The sequence below is a fragment of the Pollicipes pollicipes genome, unplaced genomic scaffold (genome assembly GCF_011947565.3).
Source record: "Pollicipes pollicipes isolate AB1234 unplaced genomic scaffold, Ppol_2.1 Scaffold_4295;HRSCAF=5057_pilon_pilon_pilon, whole genome shotgun sequence".
Taxonomy (NCBI): domain Eukaryota; kingdom Metazoa; phylum Arthropoda; class Thecostraca; order Pollicipedomorpha; family Pollicipedidae; genus Pollicipes; species Pollicipes pollicipes.
Genome location: NW_023596461.1, coordinates 40,248,820 through 40,269,575, shown reverse-complemented (window position 1 = coordinate 40,269,575; position 20,756 = coordinate 40,248,820). Strand labels below are relative to the sequence as shown.

The 20,756-nt window shown below is 55.9% G+C and overlaps 1 protein-coding gene across 5 annotated transcripts in view; it reads left to right on the top strand.

Moving 5' to 3' along the window:
• CASK (peripheral plasma membrane protein CASK) overlaps positions 1–20,756 on the top strand; it is a 123,750-nt gene that overhangs the window by 17,828 nt on the left and 85,166 nt on the right. For 4 of the 5 annotated variants that reach the window (XM_037219274.1, XM_037219279.1, XM_037219278.1 and 1 more), the window contains exons 5-11: positions 7,433–7,510; positions 12,289–12,464; positions 13,801–13,872; positions 15,630–15,805; positions 16,487–16,609; positions 18,107–18,296; positions 19,230–19,348. In XM_037219274.1, coding sequence (XP_037075169.1) covers positions 7,433–7,510; positions 12,289–12,464; positions 13,801–13,872; positions 15,630–15,805; positions 16,487–16,609; positions 18,107–18,296; positions 19,230–19,348 — 934 coding nt within the window. The remainder of the gene's footprint in view (positions 1–7,432; positions 7,511–12,288; positions 12,465–13,800; positions 13,873–15,629; positions 15,806–16,486; positions 16,610–18,106; positions 18,297–19,229; positions 19,349–20,756) is intronic. The other variant, XM_037219277.1, reaches the window with a different exon arrangement.

Here is a 20,756-nt window from a genome sequence, read left to right as displayed (position 1 = left end):
ATGAGTGAATCCATTCTCATACATTATGTCGACGATCAGACCTTAAGGTACAGGGCTCATCATAACCGATTATGCGAGTGTGGTGTGGAGTACGTTAATACGTGATGCGTGCTAGCTTGAAATCGTTTGCATCAAAGAATGATGCCTGATGCGTCATGCGCGATGCCCGTTTACTTGAATTCGTTTGCAGGTATGCGTATTTTTGCGTATTTTTGGGTCCATAGTTAGATATACACTGTATCGTAATAATGGCTGGCAATTTCTCCTTGTGTAGTCCCTTGAACGTTTGTAAGTTGTTAAAACTGTGGGTCACTGTTTAAAAACAAAACGGAAAAATTTACTGGAATCGCAGGCAACTTCGAATTTTGAATTCACTTTGGTTTTGATAGACATGCTGCCAAAATATTAATGCGTCTATCTTTCCTTTCTCCTTGCTACTTGACGAGGGATAAACCTGAATGCACTGTCTAACTGAAGTGTGGAATGTTCCTTGCAAATGCACTTGAAGGGAATGATTCGCATTTGAGGACACTGAAGCAAGGATGACATATGTTGAGATAAGGCTACCTATAACTAATGGCGCACTTTAAATTAGGAAAGACTGCCCTAGACACCACGTTTTCTTTTTTTTTAGTAAATACGTGCCTCGATGCGTCATTTTTGATCACGTCATCGTACCTTGCTCAACATTAATTGAGAGCCAATTGACGGCCGTTGTATTTGGAAATCGTGCTGACGAACGACAGATATGAACGAATCGACCATCATATTTTTTCGGCCTGGATCGCGGCATGACTTGTGAAAGGACAGGCTTTGAGGGATGTTATTGTGACATCGTGAATGTTAAGGTGACTTTGAAATATTCTCCCGCCGTATTGAGGCACTCTCCCCATTTTCGGGGGCGTGTAGCTCAGAAACTAAGCGGGCTTAGGTCTTGTGTTCCACATTTATATGATGTTTCGAACTGAAAGAGATACCTTAAAGACTCTCCGGTGCTGCTCACAGCACCGCTATTCTTAGGACCTAAGCCACTCCAATTTCTGAGCTACATGTCCGAGAATATGGGGAGAGTATTTCAAAGCCACCTTGGCATCCATGACGTTATAATAACGTCATTCCAATCCTGCCATTTCGTGGGTCATGCGGTGAGCAAGGCCAAGAAAATATGATTGTCGAGGCGTTCATTTCTGGCGTTCGTGAGCACGATTTCCGGATATAACGACCGTCAATTGACAGTTAATGAATGTTGCGCAAGGTACGTTGAACTAATCAAACCATGACACGGATCGAGGAGCATGTTTACCCAACAGAGAATTGCGCTTTCTAGAGCAGCCCTCTCCGGTTTAAATGTATACCAATAGTTTTAAACAAGCTTGTTTCATCATATCTGATGCCTGCTTCAATATCTTCAAATGTAAAGCATTCTCTTGTAGAAGGGCAGAGCTGTGAGCTGCACCGGAAGGTCTTCAAGCTGGCTATTTTAGTTCAAAACCCCGTATAAATGCGGAACATTTTCTTTAATAACTTAGGTAATCTTCCAGGCCAAGGTGACACCAGACAGAGTCTGAAATTTTCGTCACATTGATTCACGATGCTGGTATATTCGGATGAAACGATTGTCGACGATCACGTGGGGATCATTAAAGATCACATTTGTGTCTTGTCAGGGTTTCGTCATCGTCCATGTCCATCTTGGGTGTGAGATCACCCAAAGATATTGTCAGGGCAGGTCATATGATGACCTCACATCACCGCTGGCCAATTAATTGTGGCAAGGTTTGATTAGAGTCAGATTCTCTTTACGGACACATGACAAGGTCATACTGATTAGGCGTCGAGGAGATTTAATGACGTAGGACCCGGCAGAAGGAGATCAGCCATAGGAGATAATTTATAGTTATCTCAATAAATATCTCAGGTAGCCCACCAACTTACAATCCGTTTTATTTTATTGCATGATGTTTTTGTACTTGGTGCATCGTGGGTAGAATCGGCAGACATCGAATCTGCTGTAGCGGGCGATAGCTCTGATGAAATGGCATGTATTCAGCGTGTTGGCAACGCGCACACAGTTTTTACTTATAGGATATTTTTATTTTAATACCGCGTGGTATGACGTCCTATCTATGTTTGTATCTCTTTTTATGTTTTTCACGATAAGAACCAACGCACTTCACGCGTAGGGTATCGGCTCTCTGAACCGGTCATGCTTGGAGAGGATTTCAGTGCAGTTAAAATTACATATGGTGTGCTCCGCGGATACCATACCCATTATATCACAACAATATTTACTGACTATGAGGGTTATGGGCTAGTGAATCCACACCAGTCACCGCTCTACTGTACTTTTGCCGTCGTTCTCCATACAGGTGATTCGGTAAGAAACGTTGTGAATGGTGTGTAGACTTAAGTGTCAAGTTGGTTCTGCATATCTGAAACTTCCACCGATATTTTTGTTCTGTAAAGATGACGTTGGCTCTCACTTTGTGTATCGATCGTTAGCTTTGGATGTGATGGGATTTGCCGCTCTTACCGACACGGGCTTCGCTGCCTTAGCTGATTCAGACCTGGCTCAGGCTAGTGCTGGAGCGCGCTTGGCGTTGAGGAATAACTTTGTCCAGTTAACTTCTTGGGATTGCGTGCAATCAGTAATTCAAACACTCTTTCCACAGCAATGACTCAATCATTGTTATGTGTTAAGCGTTTTACTCCATTCATCGAAGCACTCGATGTCCATATGCGGAGTAGTCTGCAATGCTTATTTTTCGTATGAAAGCAGGCAATTCGTGTAGCTTGATTTGACGTGAAGATGACCACGACTGTTGAAAACATGATGCGTTTTTGATGCGAAAAACATGATGTTCCGTGTGGCTTGTTTGAAGTTTCACGAGTACTTGTCATGAGCTGCCTGTCGCGAAGTTGTCAGGTGGTCTCGAGGCTTCGTTTGGTATTCTGCGTGGCACGTAACGCCTGTCGGTTGACAAAGGTCAAAATAGCGCGATCTGTGACGGGATTAGGGGGAGGAGGGGGGGGGGAAGACCAGCGTTATTGATTACTGCAGGAGTTTTTCCGAAGCGATCACGAGATCCTGGGATAACTGATTAAGAAACAGCCTGCGGACGGGCGTGGTTGGCAAAATAGCCTAGGCGTTAGGGACGTAGTCGATAGGAACATGTTTGCGTACGTGGTTGCTGCCCATCATCAGAACTCCATGTGCCACTACGACCAGACGTCTCCCGATTACTGCGGAAACGGCCTGGCATCGGATGCCCGACTGCACCTCCTGGCTCCGGACATGGCAGTCGTATCGACTGGCTCGGACGGGGCGGCCGGGCGCCCGCCGCGGTCCGACCGCGGCCTGGCCGTGAGCGTCGCGTGACCGCGCGCCACATCGGCGGCCGGCGGCGCGGCGGGATAAGCCGGCGCGGGTCTGAGTCGGCGTTATAGCCCGGCAGCAGCGGCGGCCGCCGGGCCAGGCATCGTGTTAGCAGCTGTGCGCGGCCGTCGCGGATCAATAGCGGCCGACTGCAGCAGGCACCTGTCGTCACGCGCCTCTCCCGCCCTCCGTGGGTCCGGCCGGCCGGCCGGCCGCCGACCGGTGTCGGCCCGGCGCGTGGCACCCGTCGGCCGTCACCCGTCCCTCCAATGCCGTGCTCAATCAACATCGGCAGATGCCCCGCAGGCGCGTCCCTTCTGCCGATCCTGGCCACATGGCTCTCCGGCGTGTCCGGCCGGCGCTGGGCAGATGTGCTCGCGTTCCTGGTCGAACCGGGCGTGGTCGGATGTCTCCCCCCCCCCCGGCATCCGCTGGGCAGATGTGTTCGCGTTCCTCGTCGAACCGGGCGTGGTCGGATGCCCCCCCCCCCCCCCCCATCTCCACAACCGGACATGTTCAGATGGGTCACCGTTCTGCCGTCTGACCGGTCGACCAAATTCATGCACCGTTACCCACCGTTTGTTGGTCCAGCCGACCATGGCTGGATGCCTCCTGTGGTGACCAAGAGAATCCATGCTTGCGCAAAGCGTGATGAAAGGCAGCCTTTGGTTGTCGCGTGGGTTCCTTAGTACCTTTAGCGCGGAAATAAAAGACACCGTAGGTAAGGAACGACACATGATTACAGTTAAGAAACCCTCATCTGGGAAAGCGTGGTCAGCAGTGTCAATGCTTTTGGAACGGCACACATACACCTGTCACCGCTCCCATTCGTTTCCGTGCCAACTGAGGTCTCTATTGTATCAAGTAGGCAGTTAGGCTCTATTGTATCAAGGCGGTGATGCCAGGCAGAGTGGTAAGGCCGTCTGAAGTCTGGATCACTTCTTATTGCCATTCAGCCTCTGTTTCATCGATCCGTTTGTGCCGGCACCCTCGGTCCTTCCGCCCGGCCACTATCGATCTTTCGACGTGTCCGTCGTGCCCAAGGTAACAGCGCTTGACGCAGTCGATCACGGGCAGACGGTGGCTGCTTTCCGTCCAGCTGGCCCTCCCTCGCAGTCTGACGCAGGCGAGCACGAACTGTTCGTCCAGCCGGCCCTCCCTCGCAGTCAGACGCAGTCGATCACAGACAGACGGTGACTGTTGTCCGTCCAGCCGATCCTCCCTCGCAGTCTGACGCAGGCGATCACAGATAGACGGTGACTGTTGTCCGTCCAGCCGACCGTCCCTCGCGGTCAGACGCAGTCGATCACAGACAGACGGTGACTGTTGTCCGTCCAGCTGGCCCTCCCTCACAGTCTGACGCAGGCGATCACGGACAGACGGTGACTGTTGTCCGTCCAGCCGATCCTCCCTCGCAGTCTGACGCAGGCGATCACAGACAGACGGTGACTGTTGTCCGTCCAGCCGTCCCTCCCTCGCAGTCAGACGCAGTCGATCACAGACAGGCGGTGACTGTTGTCCGTCCAGCTGGCCCTCCCTCACAGTCTGACGCAGGCGATCACGGACAGACGGTGACTGTTGTCCGTCCAGCCGATCCTCCCTCGCAGTCTGACGCAGGCGATCACAGATAGACGGTGACTGTTGTCCGTCCAGCCGACCCTCCCTCGCGGTCTGACGCAGTCGATCACGAGCTGTCCGTCCAACCGGCCCTCCCTCGCAGTCTGACGCAGGCGATCACGGACTGTCCGTCCAGCCGGCCCTCCCTCGCAGTCTGACGCAGTCGACCACGGACTGTCCGTCCAGCCGGCCCTCCATCGCAGTCTGGCGCAGGCGATCACGGACTGTCCGTCCAGCCGGCGCTCCCTCGCTGTCTGACGCAGGCGATCACGGACTGTCCGTTCAGCCGACCCTCCCTCGCTGTCTGACGCAGTCGATCACGGACTGTCCGTCCAGCCGGCCCTCCATCGCAGTCTGACGCAGGCGATCACGGACTGTCCGTCCAGCCGACCCTCCCTCGCCAGCTTGACGCAGTGGATCGCGGGCAAGCGCGTAATTGTTGTCTGTCCAGCCGACCTCCCTCGCAGTCTGACGCAGTCGATCACGGACTGTCCGTCCAGCCGACCCTCCCTCGCAGTCTGACGCAGGCCATCACGGACTGTCCGTCCAGCCGACCCTCCCTCGCAGTCTGACGCAGTCGATCACGGACTGTCTGTCCAGCTGACCCTCCCCCGCCAGCTTGACGCAGTCGATCACGGGCAAGCGCGTAATTGTTGTCCGTCCAGCCGACCCTCCCTCGCGGTCTGACGCAGTCGATCACGGACTGTCCGTCCAGCCGGCCCTCCCTCGCAATCAGACGCAGGCGATCACAGACAGGCGATGACTGCTGTCCGTCCAGCCGACCCTCCCTCACAGTCTGACGCAGGCGATCACGGACTGTCCGTCCAGCCGGCCCTCCCTCGCAGTCCGACGCAGGCGACCACGGGCTGTCCGTCCAGCCGGCCCTCCCTCGCTGTCTGACGCAGGCGATCACGGACTGTCCGTCCAGCCGGCCCTCCCTCGCTGTCTGACGCAGTTGATCACGGACTGTCCGTCCAGCCGGCCCTCCCTCGCCAGCTTGATGCAGTCGATCACGGGCAAGCGCGTAATTGCTGTCTGTCCAGCCGATCCCCCTCGCCAGTCTGCTGGCGGATGAGGTGAGATATGACAGATGTTACCGAAGGTCTACAGACCCGTGAACTTCTGCGATTATCCGAAGGCTCTCATCCGTTTACTAGATCTTTGTGGTTTGTTCTGAACTCATGCCGGGCAATTGCAATTCTGAAAAAACGAGTTTGAATCCTGTCATTGCTAAACAGCTTGGACGTCCCATACCAGGGATTCCAAGCTCTTTTTCAGCGAGGCGAAAATATTAGTTGTAGGAAGCATGTGCTAGGCCGTAATCGATGCAAAACAACGTCAATGCTGTAACTTGTCATGTGTGGTCAGCTGATCACGCTGTGACGCTATGGCCCAAAGTGCGGCCTTACTTGAGAGGACCACTTGAAATGCTTGAAGACACCAGCGTTCTCCCACTGGATTTACGAAACCGAAAAATAACTCACAAAGCCCCAGTTTTTGTCAGGTTATATCGCGCGCTTCGTGCTACATTTAACATTATAAAATTTGTTTGGTGATAGGTAGGATTCTAGGGAGTTGTCATCAATTACGTAAGTTGTTCAGTGCATTAACGAGGAACATTGTTCACAAAGATAAGACAGTAGTATTAGCCTTAATCCTCGGAGAAAAACAGGAGAATGGAGATATGGTTGGGTTGATGTTTCGGTAACATGCCTTTATCTAAACAATAGCAGGAGTGAATCAACCCGACTACACCTCCATTTTCCTGGTGTTCTCCGAGCAATAAGGGTAATACTTCTGTCTTATCTGTGAGTTATGTACAATATTTGCTTTACAAATTATTTCTTCTGCTGTCAGACTGTTCATAATCAGTGAACATCAAGTAAGATTTCTTGAAACCACCTGTAACCTTTCAAAGCATCCCACGCGAAATTGGGTTGTGAAGCCATTCAATAGTTGTTTTAAAAGTGGAACAGGAAGTAGTGACACGCGTGCACTTGTCTTTTGCTCGCGTCCCCGTAGCGCAGACGCGTAAAACACTGCCGCGCTGCCGACGCCGTTTTGTGGCGCTGACCTTCCGCGCCTCCCGCGTTAAAGCGGAACGCCGCGCGGATGCGCTTCATCGCAAAGATCGGGAAGGACTGACAGGTCGCAGGATGGATGTAGAAGTGCCACAGCACTTGTAGACGTAGCTAGACAAATATGCTTTGGTCGGCTCTTCAAGTCAAGCCTGGGTGCTGCTCCTGGCAGCGGGCTCTCTAGATCAGGCTCAGGTGCAACCCATGACACGGCAGATGATCTGGGGCCGCTTGGGGTGGCAGTGTCCGGCGGAGCCTCGGCTTGGCCGTCTGGGGTCGCTGCCGCCCCGCCGATGGGCCGCGCCGAGTCGTGGCCCTCTCCGCTGACGCCCACCCCCCCCCCCCCCTGCCTTGCCCGCAGCATGGACGGTGCCGACCTCTGCTTCGAGATCGTCAAGCGTGCGAACCTGGGCTTCGTCTACAGTGAGGCCGTGGCCAGGTGAGCGGGGCCGGGGCGCTGGGGCGGAGCGCGGCACGTCCCACATCGGCGTGCAGCGGTGCAGCGAGGTCGGCGGTGGGGAGCGGACCGGGGCGCTGGGGCGGGGCACGGCACGTCCCACGGCGGTGTGCAGCGGTGCAGCGAGGTCGTCGGTGGGGAGCGGTGCCGGGGCGCTGGGGCGGAGCACGGCACGTCCCACATCGGTGTGCAGCAGTGCAGCGAGGTCGCCGGTGGGGAGCGGACCGGGGCGCTGGGGCGGAGCACGGCACGTCCCACATCGGCGTGCAGCGGTGCAGCGAGGTCGCCGGTGGGGAGCGGGGCTGGGGCGCTGGGGCGGAGCACGGCACGTCCCACAGCGGTGCGCAGCGGTGCAGCGAGGTCGCCGGTGGCTCACCTGTGCATGCCGAGCAATGCGTCGCCTGCGCACTCTAGAAAGACTCGTGTGGTCCTGATTCTCGGTATCAAAGAGACTGATGCTGGTTTCGTTCTTCCGTTCCGTCTCTAAAAAAAGATGCAATCGGTAATGGAGACGTCATGATGCTGCGCTATGGGCACCTGCGCCAGGCGTAACAGCGCGTGGGTGCCAGCTGATACCGCTGTACATGTGGAAAACCTATTCCGTCCCCATGCGTTGGTCGAGTAGACCGCACGAATTTTCAATACCTGGAGCGGGTCACTAACGGGTTTTGGGTGACACAGCGTCTCGCACATATATGCCATTTTGATCGATATCCGAGTCTTACAAAGCATTTCATGTTTAATGTGAGGTTTCACACTATTGATAGCAGTAAATTTGCAAAAGGTTTGAGTAAAAATGTATGCTGGTAGCAAGTCACTAAATTCGAGTGCTTTTCCCATTTCGGCGATGGCAACATCCCAAGGGTTGGGGGCTAGAGCCTTTTGCGCGAGACAAGGTCCAGAGCCCAGATATCAGCGGGTCTGTGTACGGATAATGCCGCTGATGTGAGTGGGACTTCTCCATCATGCGGTTCGGTTGCACAGTGGGCGCCATTCATCATGCAGTTCGGGTGTGCAGCGGGGGCCCCATTCATCATGCAGTTCGGGTGTGCAGTGGGGGCCATCAATCACGCCGTTCGGATGTGCAGTAGGGGCCATCCATCACGCAGTTCGGGTGTGCAGTGGGCGACACTCATCATGCAGTTCGGGTGTGCAGTGGGGGCCATCAATCATGCGGTTCGGGTGCACAGTGGGCGCCATTCATCATGCAGTTCGGGTGTGCAGTGGGGACCATCCATCACGCAGTTCGGATGTGCAGTGAGCGCTGTCCATCACGCAGTTCGGATGTGCAGTGGGCGCTGTCCACCATGCAATTCGGGTGTGTGTTGTTGTTAAGTAGGGTTTTGGGCGCGCCGACTGCATAGGTCATGTTGCGCCCATAACGTTGTCATTTAGTTACAAGGATAGGGCCGGATGCGGGAAAGCGGGTAATGGGAAGCGGGCGGGACAAGGAGCAGGAGCTCACGTACTGGCAGGGTCGCTGCGCCCTGAGAAGAACAGCTTGCGCTGTCCACCCGTTACCGGAGCTGGGACCCGAGGGGCGCTAGTCCCCTACACCGGCCGAAGCCGGTGCCCCTGCGGGGTCGGGTGTGGTGGTTGGGTCGGGTCGGGTGTGGGGGGAGCTATCCATCATGCAGTTCGGGTGTGTAGTGGGAGCTTTCAGCATGCAGTTCGGGCGTGTGGTGGTAGCTATCCATCATGCAGTTCGGGTGTGTAGTGGGAGCTTTCCATCTTGCAGTTCGGGTGTGCATTGGGAGCTGTCCATCATACAGTTCCTGTGTGTAGTGGGAGCTGTCCATCATGCAGTTCCTGTGTATAGTGGGAGCTGTCCATCATGTAGTTTGGGCGCGTAGTGGGAGCTGTTCATCCTGTAGTTCGGGCATGCGGTAGGAACTGTCCATGATGCAGTTCGGATGTGCAGTGGAAGCTGTCCATCATACCACTGGGGTGTGCACCACGACAGTGAGCGGGCTGGTTCGGGCCAACTGGTCTTACTTCGCCACCGATGGCGGCTCTACCACACGCTGAAGTACCGCGGAAGTCTGGTGAACGGGGCGGTTCGGATGCTGTCATTGGCTGCAGAATTAGTGGTTTTTCTGTGGAAATGAAACTGAATTGCAATGAAGCATACTGTAGAAATGGGCGGATGCACAGTTGGTGCGATATTGGAAAGGAATGCAGAGGCAGGTGTTACAACGCACATTTGAGGGTTGTCATCTGGGGTTGTTTTATAGACTGAGTTCATCTCAAGATAAGTACGTTGTTCAGCCTTTTAACTTTCTGCGTTTATCGCGACCATAATACTGTGAATATGTGACAGAGCGTTGCAAAGTTATGTGCATGCCCGTTAAAATGACCTCTTGCATTCTGCGTGGTTACGATGATGACGGTGTGGCACAGAGAGTGGTAATCTGTTGCAGCCGGGTCACATCCGACGTGCTCCCACTCACCACCGGCTTGGGTGCTGCATTGCGCGCGATGTTTTCCTGTGCCCCGGCCTAACGCTGATGGCGTCCCAAATCTAGTTATTATGGATGGCATCTGCCAGATGGCACCCGGGTCAGTGGGATCCAGATGTGGCGGAGATGAGCCCGAATTTGGGGGGGGGGGCGATTGGGTTTCAGCGGATCGAGGACCAGCGCGTCTTGAAATTCAAAAGACGCCAAAGTTGAGCGTGCTTGAAAGGTGTTTTCAGGTCGGAACGTCACTGAGTGCATCCTGGCACGACACTGCCGTGGTGATCTCCCGTCGCCAAGTGAGGCTAAGAGGGGGAAGAGGGGCGTTGATTTCACCTCTGCGGTCGAGCCAGCCCCAAACTGGCCGCTGTCGGGTTGGTCATTCTCGACCGATCTCCCGCCTACTGAGAGAGCGACGAGCATCTGCTCGTGCCATTGTGCCCGCTCGTGCAGTGTCTGGCGGACGACCGGCGACGACTCTCTCGCCGCTCTTCACGCGCGCCGCATGAGGTGGTTGCACGCGTCTGGCCGGCGCCGTCGAGCGCAGCCGCTGATTGCTTACGGTCCCCAGCGGCGGCCGGCGGCCTTTTGTCGATCTGCCCGACATCTGTTGTCGCCGCCGCATACTAATGCACCGCGGCTCGACGGCACCGATCGATGAGAAAGGAGCATCCGGTAAGGGGGTAGACCGGTGCCACCGGCTCTGTGCCGCCGCCCGGAGAGGCGCCAGCGACACCGCCGCACAGAGTGGCGCTGCCGACTTCGGCCGGGGCATTGTGTTGGTGAGATGGGTGTCGGATGGCTTCCGTTTCATGACTTATTTCGGCGGCAGCCCTTCGGCGGGTGTAATTGAAGCGTCAGCACCTGCCGACCCGCCTCCCTTCTATTTCCGCACGAGCTTCTGATGCGTGAGCAGCAAACTGGATGAAGGCGGAGGCGTTATTAGGTCCTGCCCAGTTTTTACGGTGTTGACTTGGCATGCTCCAAGGGTGAACAGATGACCCACGGTCTAACCAGCTCTAACCAGATATCGATTCTGGTTTCTTAGCAGCGAGTAAGGTTGAGCGAGGAAGGAGAGCGCTGTTAACCGGCGGATGATGAGAGACGGATTAGGTAAATGTGCCAATCTTCAAACTGTGGCCGAAATTCTAGGTACATATGAGAGATAGTTGGTGATTTCGAAATGCGAAAAACTAGCGCATAGGGTCCCCTTATTTGTGCATCCCCTACAACGCGCGGGGGAGCGGTTTGATACATTGCGTGTTAAGAAGTCAAGTGGCCAGCCAGCCTCGCACGCATGGTGCTGCCTGCCGCGGGGATCTGGCCAGCTGCCGCATACCAGTTCGTCGCGGCTCTGTTTATTGGACGGCAAGACAGTCCGCCTCACAGCTGCGCATGCTTAGTTTTGAACCGTCTGCAGCAGCATACATCGTGATTGAGAACAGCATTGATAATTGTGGGTTGAGTTAATGCCTGGCGATGGGTGATTGTCGACGCCCGGAACATCGCGCATTACCTGAGAACATTTGGAGTTTTTTGTTGTTGTTTTTGCTTGTCGCGTGGTGCCATGGGGCGAGTCGGCCTTTCTCAGTAACGATGCCTGGCTCTCTCCCACGTGATAGTCCGAAGCACGCGACAGAAACTGTGTTAGAACGGTTCTACTGCATCATTTGCCATTCCAGGTACATTAACGCTGACCACTGCTGCCCTCGTGTATGCCGTCGGCATTTATTATAAGTTGAAATGGTATCAGTATCAGAATGCTGCATTCCACCACATAAGTACAATTGGTCTGGAAGCACTTATTGCATCCGTGCACAGGGCGATCCAAACGACTTGTTATGATAAGACTGACAGGCGTCTTCGCAGTGGCAGCCTCCGTTCAAGATGTCCCTCGTACCGATATGCTGTCCCGAGACTGCACGCTTCCACGCTGAACCCACGGGGCATCCCGATGGGTACGCTTCGGTCCAGCGTATAATTTGCAGATTTCCAGCGGCCGTTGTGTCGGACGTGATCGTGGGGTCGATGCTCCCCTTCGACGCAATACCATGATGTGGCCGTCCGGGGCCAGGTTGACCCTGTGATTAGCTGTGCCTGATCGTTAACTTGTCGTCGGATCAGACAGCCTCCTGGCCCTGGCACTCGAGCCCAGCGCTAACCCACGCCAAGTCCTCGACTGCGTGTCCCCTCGGTCGGCCACAATTCCGACTTAGTTATCGCAGCCCCCCTCCCAACCTGCTACGTGCTCCCCTGCCCAGTCAGCCGGCTGCTGACACCTCGTCCTCCCCGGCGTCGTTGCAGCCACTACATGCGGCAGATTCTGGAGGCGCTGCGCCACTGTCACGAGAATGACATCGTGCACCGCGACATCAAGCCGCACTGCGTGCTGCTCGCCACCAAAGAGAACTCGGCGCCCGTGAAGCTGGGCGGCTTCGGCGTGGCCGTGCAGCTGCAGCATCAGCAGCTGATCAACGGCGGTAGGTGGCGGCACTGGCGCGCGGCCGGCGCCGACGCGGTCGCGCCGGACAGTGATGTGGCGGGAGTCCGTCTCCACGTGCAGAGAGACGCAGACGGACGCAGACGTCAGTCCGGTGATGCTCGCTCGGCAGGGACGATGATCACGCGCGGCGGCGTGATGTGGGCGGTGCGTGACGGGGTCCGCACGCCGGGTACTGGACGAAAGGACCGACTGTTCCTCCTCTCTTCTATCCGTGCACATACACAAACGGGACAAACAGCACGGGGTAGCAGCACACAGTCGCCGCGTGGCAGAAGAAGCTGCAGTTATGTGTGATTCCGTTTCCTGCCCGCGGCAAGGTGTCCAGGTCTCGATGCGGGGTGCCTGGACACGTCGTAGTAGGTGCACGGTGGTTCGGGCACTCAGGTGCAGGTGCCGTTGGTACTCCCAGGACTTGACGCTACGTCTGTGCAGTTAAGTGCTTACAAAATTGCTGATCGCTTCGGACACACATGACTGACAAGTTGAAAGTGAAGCTCACACAGCTGCGCCTGCAACTGACCACATGTTTGACCACCTTGCTGACCAGACGACTTCCTGACAGGACACGTGACCACCTCACACCGCTGACACTGCAGGTGCTCGTGCGACTGATAACACCACCGAGCGTGGGCTTGGATCACCTGGCTGGGCTGACACAGTACTCCCACGAGTTCGCATACGGTTGCCTTTACTGGGCCGAATCGCCGTCTGGTTGGATATGTCGCTCCTCTGATATAGTTGGCAAGGTGCTTCAGCCTGCGGGGAAATCTGTCATATTTGGTAGCGGTGGGGCTATGACCAGTGGTATGGTCTTGTATGTGCTTTTTGCCCAGAGTGTTCCAATTTGTTGGCGTGCCTGCTTGTGTTTCCTGACGATCTGGAGGGTTTCGCTCTGCGTTTCCCGAGGTTCGCTATGGAGTATATTGTCTATGACATAGCAACTGTACCAGTGCAGTTCCCCGTTCGTTTATGTTATGGGGCATATTTGACCACAGATCATGCATTTCCTTCGACGTTATTCTTTTGTAACGAATGCCGGTTTATTCCGTATATTTTTGTTCGTCATATATCGTGGTACCCTTTGTTTTGTGTGGAGTAGCCTGAGGCCTGAAACTAGTGCGTTTTGTGCTGGCTTTGTTAGTCCCCCACCATTGCTTGGTCGCTGCGCGTCCCTGAACGCGTCCCGCAAGTTTTGTGTTGTACTATGCATACATGCCCGCCCATGTCGTCAACGCACGGTCCATGCGCATGGTTGTTGGTCCGGGACTGGAGCCTGGTGGCAGGCTGTGACGTCGTTCTGTGGCATGGTCCAGAGCCTGTTACCATGGAAACGCGGCCCGGTATCGGCCACGTGGCCCGTGACTACTTCAGCGCCGACAAAACAGGTGAGTTCAGCACGGCGCTCTCGGCGAAGGTTTTCGTTTGCAAGATCGGTTCACCGTAGCGTCTCGACGCCTGTGTTGGTAAATCAGTATGCTAACGGCAACAACGTTTGCTTCTGAACCAGTACTACCAGATCAACACGTTCACTATTCTCAGACATTCCCCACAGTGTCGGTATTCCCTACAGCTGAGGTTCGTTTCGCTGGCATTCCCCACAGCTAAGGTTCGTTTTGCGGCTGGCCATCTTTCCGGTGGTCCGAGCAGTTGGGCAGCTCTTCCCGATGGTCTGGGCCGTCGGGCAGCTATTGCATGTGGCACCTGAGAGATAGCAGGCGTGTCGTCATTTAGGCGGTCACGTGATACTCTGCGTGTTTTGTCTGTTGTTTTTCCTGATTTCAAGTTACAGCACGTCATCATTTGTTGGTTGGCCAGTTCGGTGCATGGGGTTCTCATGCGCGGAACCACACGCTGTTTTTAGTCACCCTTCTCCAGGCAATTTCCCAACTTGTCGGCACTAGAAAATTGTGGTAGTTGGACTGAGAGTGTCGGGTTAGGGACATCGCGTATGCTGTCCGCTTCGCTGCCATCCCCCAATCCAAACTGTGGAGCTGCTGCCGCCACGATCGGGCCACCTGCCGACGTCTTTCTTCGCAGCTGGACGCGGCATCCACCGCCCTGAGGCGACACTGGCCTGTGTGAGGGCATCTCCTGCTGCTGACAGCCGAATCCCTGAGCTCCACGTGTCATGTTGTTTCCTGAATCCAGTGCGTCGTCTCGGGCTCACCCGTGCGAATTAAAGGTTGTCCAGTTCATCCTGGGGAGGACTGTGCCGTCCCGTCACGCGGTCTATTCCGTCCTTGGTTGCCCTGCGCCCCCTCGGAGCTGATCTGCTCCCGTCTCAGATCTGGTCTCGCCGTCTCAGAGCTAACCTTACGTCCTCTCGTGATTGGCCCACGGCGCTGCAGATCGTGACGTGCCGGTCCGTGTTAATCTACATCCTCTGCGACTGCCTTATGCCGTCTCGGAATTGATCCGCGCCACCGTACCCCCCCCCCCCCCCCCCCCCGCCCGGTCTGCATCAGGTCTAGGTGGCTGACCCATGCCGTCTGAAAGTGGGTCCGCGCCCCGCCGCCGTCTCCTGGCCCGTCAGCTGTGTCGTGGCGCTGCTGGCCGCCGTGTGACCGCCGTCCGTCCTGGGCTGCCCCCCCCCCCCCCCGCCGCCGTCTCCTGGCCCGTCAGCTGTGTCGCGGCTCTGCTGGCCGCCGTCTGACCGCCGTCCGTCCTGGGCTGCCGCCCCCCCCCCCCCCCCGTCTCCTGGCCCGTCAGCTGTGTCGCGGCTCTGCTGGCCGCCGTCTGACCGCCGTCCGTCCTGGGCTGCCCCCCCCCCCCCCCCCGCCGTCTCCTGGCCCGTCAGCTGTGTCGCGGCTCTGCTGGCCGCCGTCTGACCACCGTCCGTCCTGGGCAGGCCGCCCCCCCCCCCCGCCGTCTCCTGGCCCGTCAGCTGTGTCGCGGCTCTGCTGGCCGCCGTCTGACCGCCGTCCGTCCTGGGCAGCCGCCCCCCCCCCCCCCCCGCCGTCTCCTGGCCCGTCAGCTGTGTCGCGGCTCTGCTGGCCGCCGTCTGACCGCCGTCCGTCCTGGGCTGCCCGCGCCCCCCCACCCCCACCACCCCCCCCCCCCCACCCCCCCCCGCCGTCTCCTGTCCCGTCAGCTGTGTCGTGGCTCCGCTGGCCGTCGTGTGACCGCCTTCCGTCCTGGGCAGGCCGTATCGGCACGCCGCACTTCATGGCTCCGGAGGTGATACAGCGTGAGGCTTACGGCAAGCCGGTAGACGTGTGGTCGGCCGGCGTCATGCTGCACATCCTGTTGTCCGGCATGCTGCCCTTCTACGGCACCGGCGACCGGCTCTACGACAACATCTGCAGCGGCAAACTGAACGTCAGTCGCCGGCTGGACGACGTCCCGTGATTCTGTGACCATTTCCCGCCTCTCGCCCTTGGCGCCCTTTTGCGCAAAATGGCCGCTGCCATCGACACGCCTCTCAAACCCTAATACCATAACACCTCACCCCTGGTGCTCCAGCTCGGCCCAGGATATTGCAACACCGGGATATGGCTCTTTATTGCGCTGTAATGGTGTCGTGTGGGATGTTCGAGAAGTCAGTATTTTCTTCAAGGCTATTATTAAACAAAAAATGCTTCTGGGGCGATTAGAACTGGTACGCTGTTGCAAGGAGGTGTGGGTCTCTGCCACTTTGGTATACGAGGGTGGCCGAGGCACGTGATCAGCGAGTCCAGCTGTGTCAATTTTAGGCTGAACTTGTTCTTGATAAGCCATGTCAGCTTATCTTTCTGACTGGCAACCGAATGATCCCCACATTGACAGCACATCTGGCCTTGCCGACGTTGGTGCATTGTGCGCTGTGCTTACCGCATGTTGAGAAACAGCTTCATGCCCAGAAGAGCTTCCACAGAAAGGATTTACACCAAACGCATACCTGCCGGCTCTTCTTCGCCAAACGAATCTTGTATTAAAACATCCGCACGCTTCATGCTGGGCTCTTATGAGCGTTCCGCGCGCGTGCTGAGTGGCGCGCCTGACCTGTGTTGGCGCCGTCAGCTGCACTCGGGCCCGATGGAGGAGGTGAGCGAGTCGGCGCGGGACCTGGTGCGACGCATGCTGACCTGCGAGCCGCTGCAGCGGGCCACCGTCTCCCAGGCGCTCAACCACGCCTGGATCAAGGTGAGTCGCCTCCGCCGAGGGGAAACGATCAAGGTGAGCCGCCTCCGCTGAGGGGGAACGATCAAGGTGAGCCGCCTCCGCTGAGGGGAAACGATCAAGGTGAGTCGCCTCCGTCGAGGGGAAACGATCAAGGTGAGCCGCCTGCGCCGAGGGGAAACGATCAAGGTGAGCCGCCTCCGCTGAGGGGAAACGATCAAGGTGAGCCGCCTCCGCTGAGGGGAAACGATCAAGGTGAGTCGCCTCCGCCGAGGGGAAACGATCAAGGTGAGCCGCCTCCGCCGAGGGGAAACGATCAAGGTGAGCCGCCTCCGCCGAGGGGAAACGATCAAGGTGAGCCGCCGGAAAAGGTGAGCCGCCTCCGCCGAGGGGAAACGATCAAGGTGAGCCGCCTCCGCCGAGGGGAAACGATCAAGGTGAGCCGCCTCCGCCGAGAGGAAGCGATCAGGGTGAGTCGCCTCCACCGAGAGGAAACGATGAAGGTGAGTCGCCTCCGCCGAGGGAAAACGATCAAGGTGAGCCGCCTCCGCCAAGGAGAAACGATCAAGGTGAGCCGCCCCCACCGAGAAGAAATGATCAAGGTGAGCCGTCTCCGCCGAGAGGAAGCGATCAAGGTGAGCCGCCTCCGTCGAGGGGAAACGATGAAGGTGAGTCGCCTCCGCCGAGAGGGAACGATCAAGGTGAGCCGCCTCCAAGGGGAAACGATGAAGGTGAGTCGCCTCCGCCGGGAGGAAACGAGCAAGGTGAGCCGCCTCCGCCGAGGGGAAACAGTGCGCCCACACGTCTGGATCAAGGTCAGGCGCCTCCGCCGAGGGGAAACAGTGCGCCCACACGTCTGGATCAAGGTCAGGCGCCTCCGCCGAGGGGAAACAGTGCGCCCACACGTCTGGATCAAGGTCAGGCGTCTCCGCCGAAGGGGAACAGTGCGTTCACACGGCTGGATCAAAGTCAGGCGTCTCCGTCTTGGGGAAATATGGCGCTCAAATAATATGGCCTGCTCAACGACGGCTGAATCGGTATGAGGCACCCTCGCTGTAGGAGGACCGCCGCGCTCCAGGCGCTTAAGCTCAGCTGACTCGAGGCGAGGCGCGCTGGAATGTATCGACAGCTGGGAGCGTGCCGGAGCCTCGTGAGCCGGCACGACCAACGCCGAATGGCTCAGTCATGCCAGCTGCGTAACGCTTCACGGACCCGTCGCACAGAAGCGCGAATCCTTTGGCTTGTTCAATGCCACGAGTAAGATGACATTTATTTGGTGTTCTGTATGTGATCGATATTCCTACTCTGTGACACATTATCTGCTTGACATATTTCTACTCTGTGACGCATTATCTGCTACCATCCCGTTGCACGTTGTTCCTCAATGTCGTGGATAAGACTTTCCCATACGTTTTAGTCCCAGTACACCACTCTTGTCATTAAGCAGCGTGTCACTGCGAGCTGGCGCGTGTCTGTGGCGGCCGGCGCTGACCGGCGCCGGTGCGCCTCTGTCCGGGACAGGATCGGGAGAACTGCACGTCGACCGTGCACCTGACGCGCACCGTTGACGAGATGCGCTGCTTCAACTCGCGCCGCAAGCTGAAGGGCGCCGTGCTGGCGGCCGTCAGCTCGGCCCGCTGGCTGCCGATCCACGCTGACGCCGGCTACGACGGCCTGGCCGAGTCTGCTGAAGAGGAGGCCGCCACGGCAGGTCAGGAGGCGGGCGGGGACGGGGCGGTCACGCGTCACGCCCCAGCAGTTCGGCGGGCAAGGCTGGTCACCGGTCGGCGGGCAGGGCAGATCACAGCTCAGGCCGCAGTTTCGGCTCACCTGGTGCGTGCCAAATACCATTCCGAAGGCGGCACGTCCGGCTCCGCGCGGACTCGGCGCGGAGCTGGACGTCTTTTATTGGGCTTTCAGAGTCGTTGACTACACATTTGACCTGTCCAGTCCCGACCTTATTGGGTCCCAATGAGGTCTTTCAAGCTATCACCAGAAATGAAACTATTAGAGCCCCCCTCCCCCCCCCCGCGAACTAGATATGGACGTGAGTTCCAGCTATAAGTACTGCATCCTGTCGTGTTCAGATTGTTGATATGCCGTGAGCTGTGTCCAGATGTCGCCGCGCAATCCAGCCAGACGTCTTTGTTGTTCTGGACTTTGTCCAGCCGACATCCTCTGGCATCTGTTCAGTTAGCCGTGGTCCTCGGTGTTGGGGCCGAACGTCCCAGGCTTTTGGATCTAGACCGTGGAGCGGCCGGCCGGACGTCAGCTGTTCTAGACAGTGACCTGGTCTCGTTTGCGCGTGGGAGTTGGTGGCCGGGCCGAGCTCACCTACCCCATAGTTTTAGTCAATGAGCGCTAAAGTAGAATGTAGAGACGCATCCATTTCAGCAGAGAACCGGGATACATTTCAGCGGTATTGATATTCGTGCATTGCATTGTTTTTGTTTATTTCCGGCGCATCAGGATTATCCGACTATAGAGAACTGTCAAGGAAACTCTTCGATGCTTTCCCTGTTGCGCTCTGCCAGTCTAGTTGGCGGCACGAAAACAGTTTTAAAGTGTCAAGCTTTAATTCTGATGCGGCTGTTGCGGCTCGTCATGTGCGTCCCCCATTTTCTGACAGTTTGTTTTGTCCCAGCTGTTTCCCAGATCCTGGACTCCTTAGATGACATCCAGTGCCTGCAAGGATGCCCGATCAGGGATTCGACATTTCTGAAGCCGATCTTGGATGATCGGCAGCTTCACTGCCTCCTAGAGGTAAGCGCTGGGCGTCAACTCACACAAAGGCCAGAACGTTACACGTTTTGTATAATACCTCCGGGGAAATTAATGAATGCTCCAACAGGTAACGATTCCTGTTTGAAGTAACGCTAGTATAGGTCACGAAACATCTGAAAAGACATCGTACCTTTTGTACAACGAAAAAAGAGTACTCGTTGCATGCTTTTCTCCATTTATGACTGGTATTAATGAGTCGCTCAGTAATTTTTGTCATGCATTATTACACATGAAACGTTCACATGGAAGATGGCAACATGAAGGAACATAGGTGGTTTGTAACGTTGCAAATTTTTAAATATGAAGGCAACGAAAATTCATTCACTTATTCAAAAGTATTTTAGGTGCAATAACTGCGTGGTTATAAAGCTGCTGAAAGGGCTTGTTTGGGTGGGGTCACCCTTTCAAACACACTGTAGATGCATCACATTTTGGCCTCCGTAAAAGTTTCGGTAAACACTCAATGACTGCTTGCTCGAGATAACCGTTCCGGGGATACCCTTCCTCACTGAGGTCAGAAAACTTTATTTTCGCAAACATGTACCGACGAGACTTTGATAAGGCTAGGCAAGTCATCCCCTGGCTCAAATACGAACATGGAGCAACTGCTCTGGAATAAAGCTGGTCGTCATGACTAGTTGATTCATTATCTTGGATCTCTGAAACTACGATTGGTACTTCCTCTCATCCGTAATGTACGGAATCAGTTGGTCAAAAACGATCCATCGCCCTATCGGTAACAGGCACACGTAAGTACACACTGGGATGTGGGATGAGCGAGGTGATGATGATGATAGTCGCGATTGTTGCCACCTTGCAGATGATACGAACATGAAACACCTGTCAAAACGTACGTGAACGCAGCCCATCGCCTCTGAGGACCCAAACGGTAGTTTTAAAGTTCGTTCGAATGTTGTACCTTCATGGGTTAAGCAGGCAAAGGTGCACCGATGTTTAGCATTCACGGAAAATAAATCGCAAATGACATTCGTGTAGTTGCTTAATTTTGGGACTGGCAAGGCCTTGCTGATTGAATTGACTGGGTGGATAAGGTCGGAATGGTAACGTGTTTGTAACCATGACGAAAATATAAAAACGCAAATGATTTGGGTAGATATGTGTCGCGATTAGGTATCTATGTCTGAGCAATTTTCATGTCCCAATTTTCTCGGTTTAGTCCACAGTGTATGGCACCTGAGGCCGGCTTCGAAAGAGTGACGTCGGTGTTTTTCTAACGTACTTACGAGTCAAGCTGTCTAGGTCGCTCAGTAAGCTGTAGACGATAGGTTCGGCTATATCCTCTGGCTGCTGTCACGTCTCAATCTCCTCTGATTGCCGAGAAGGCAGACCAGGATTTCCAGGGCTGTTGCGCCTACCTTCAGTAATA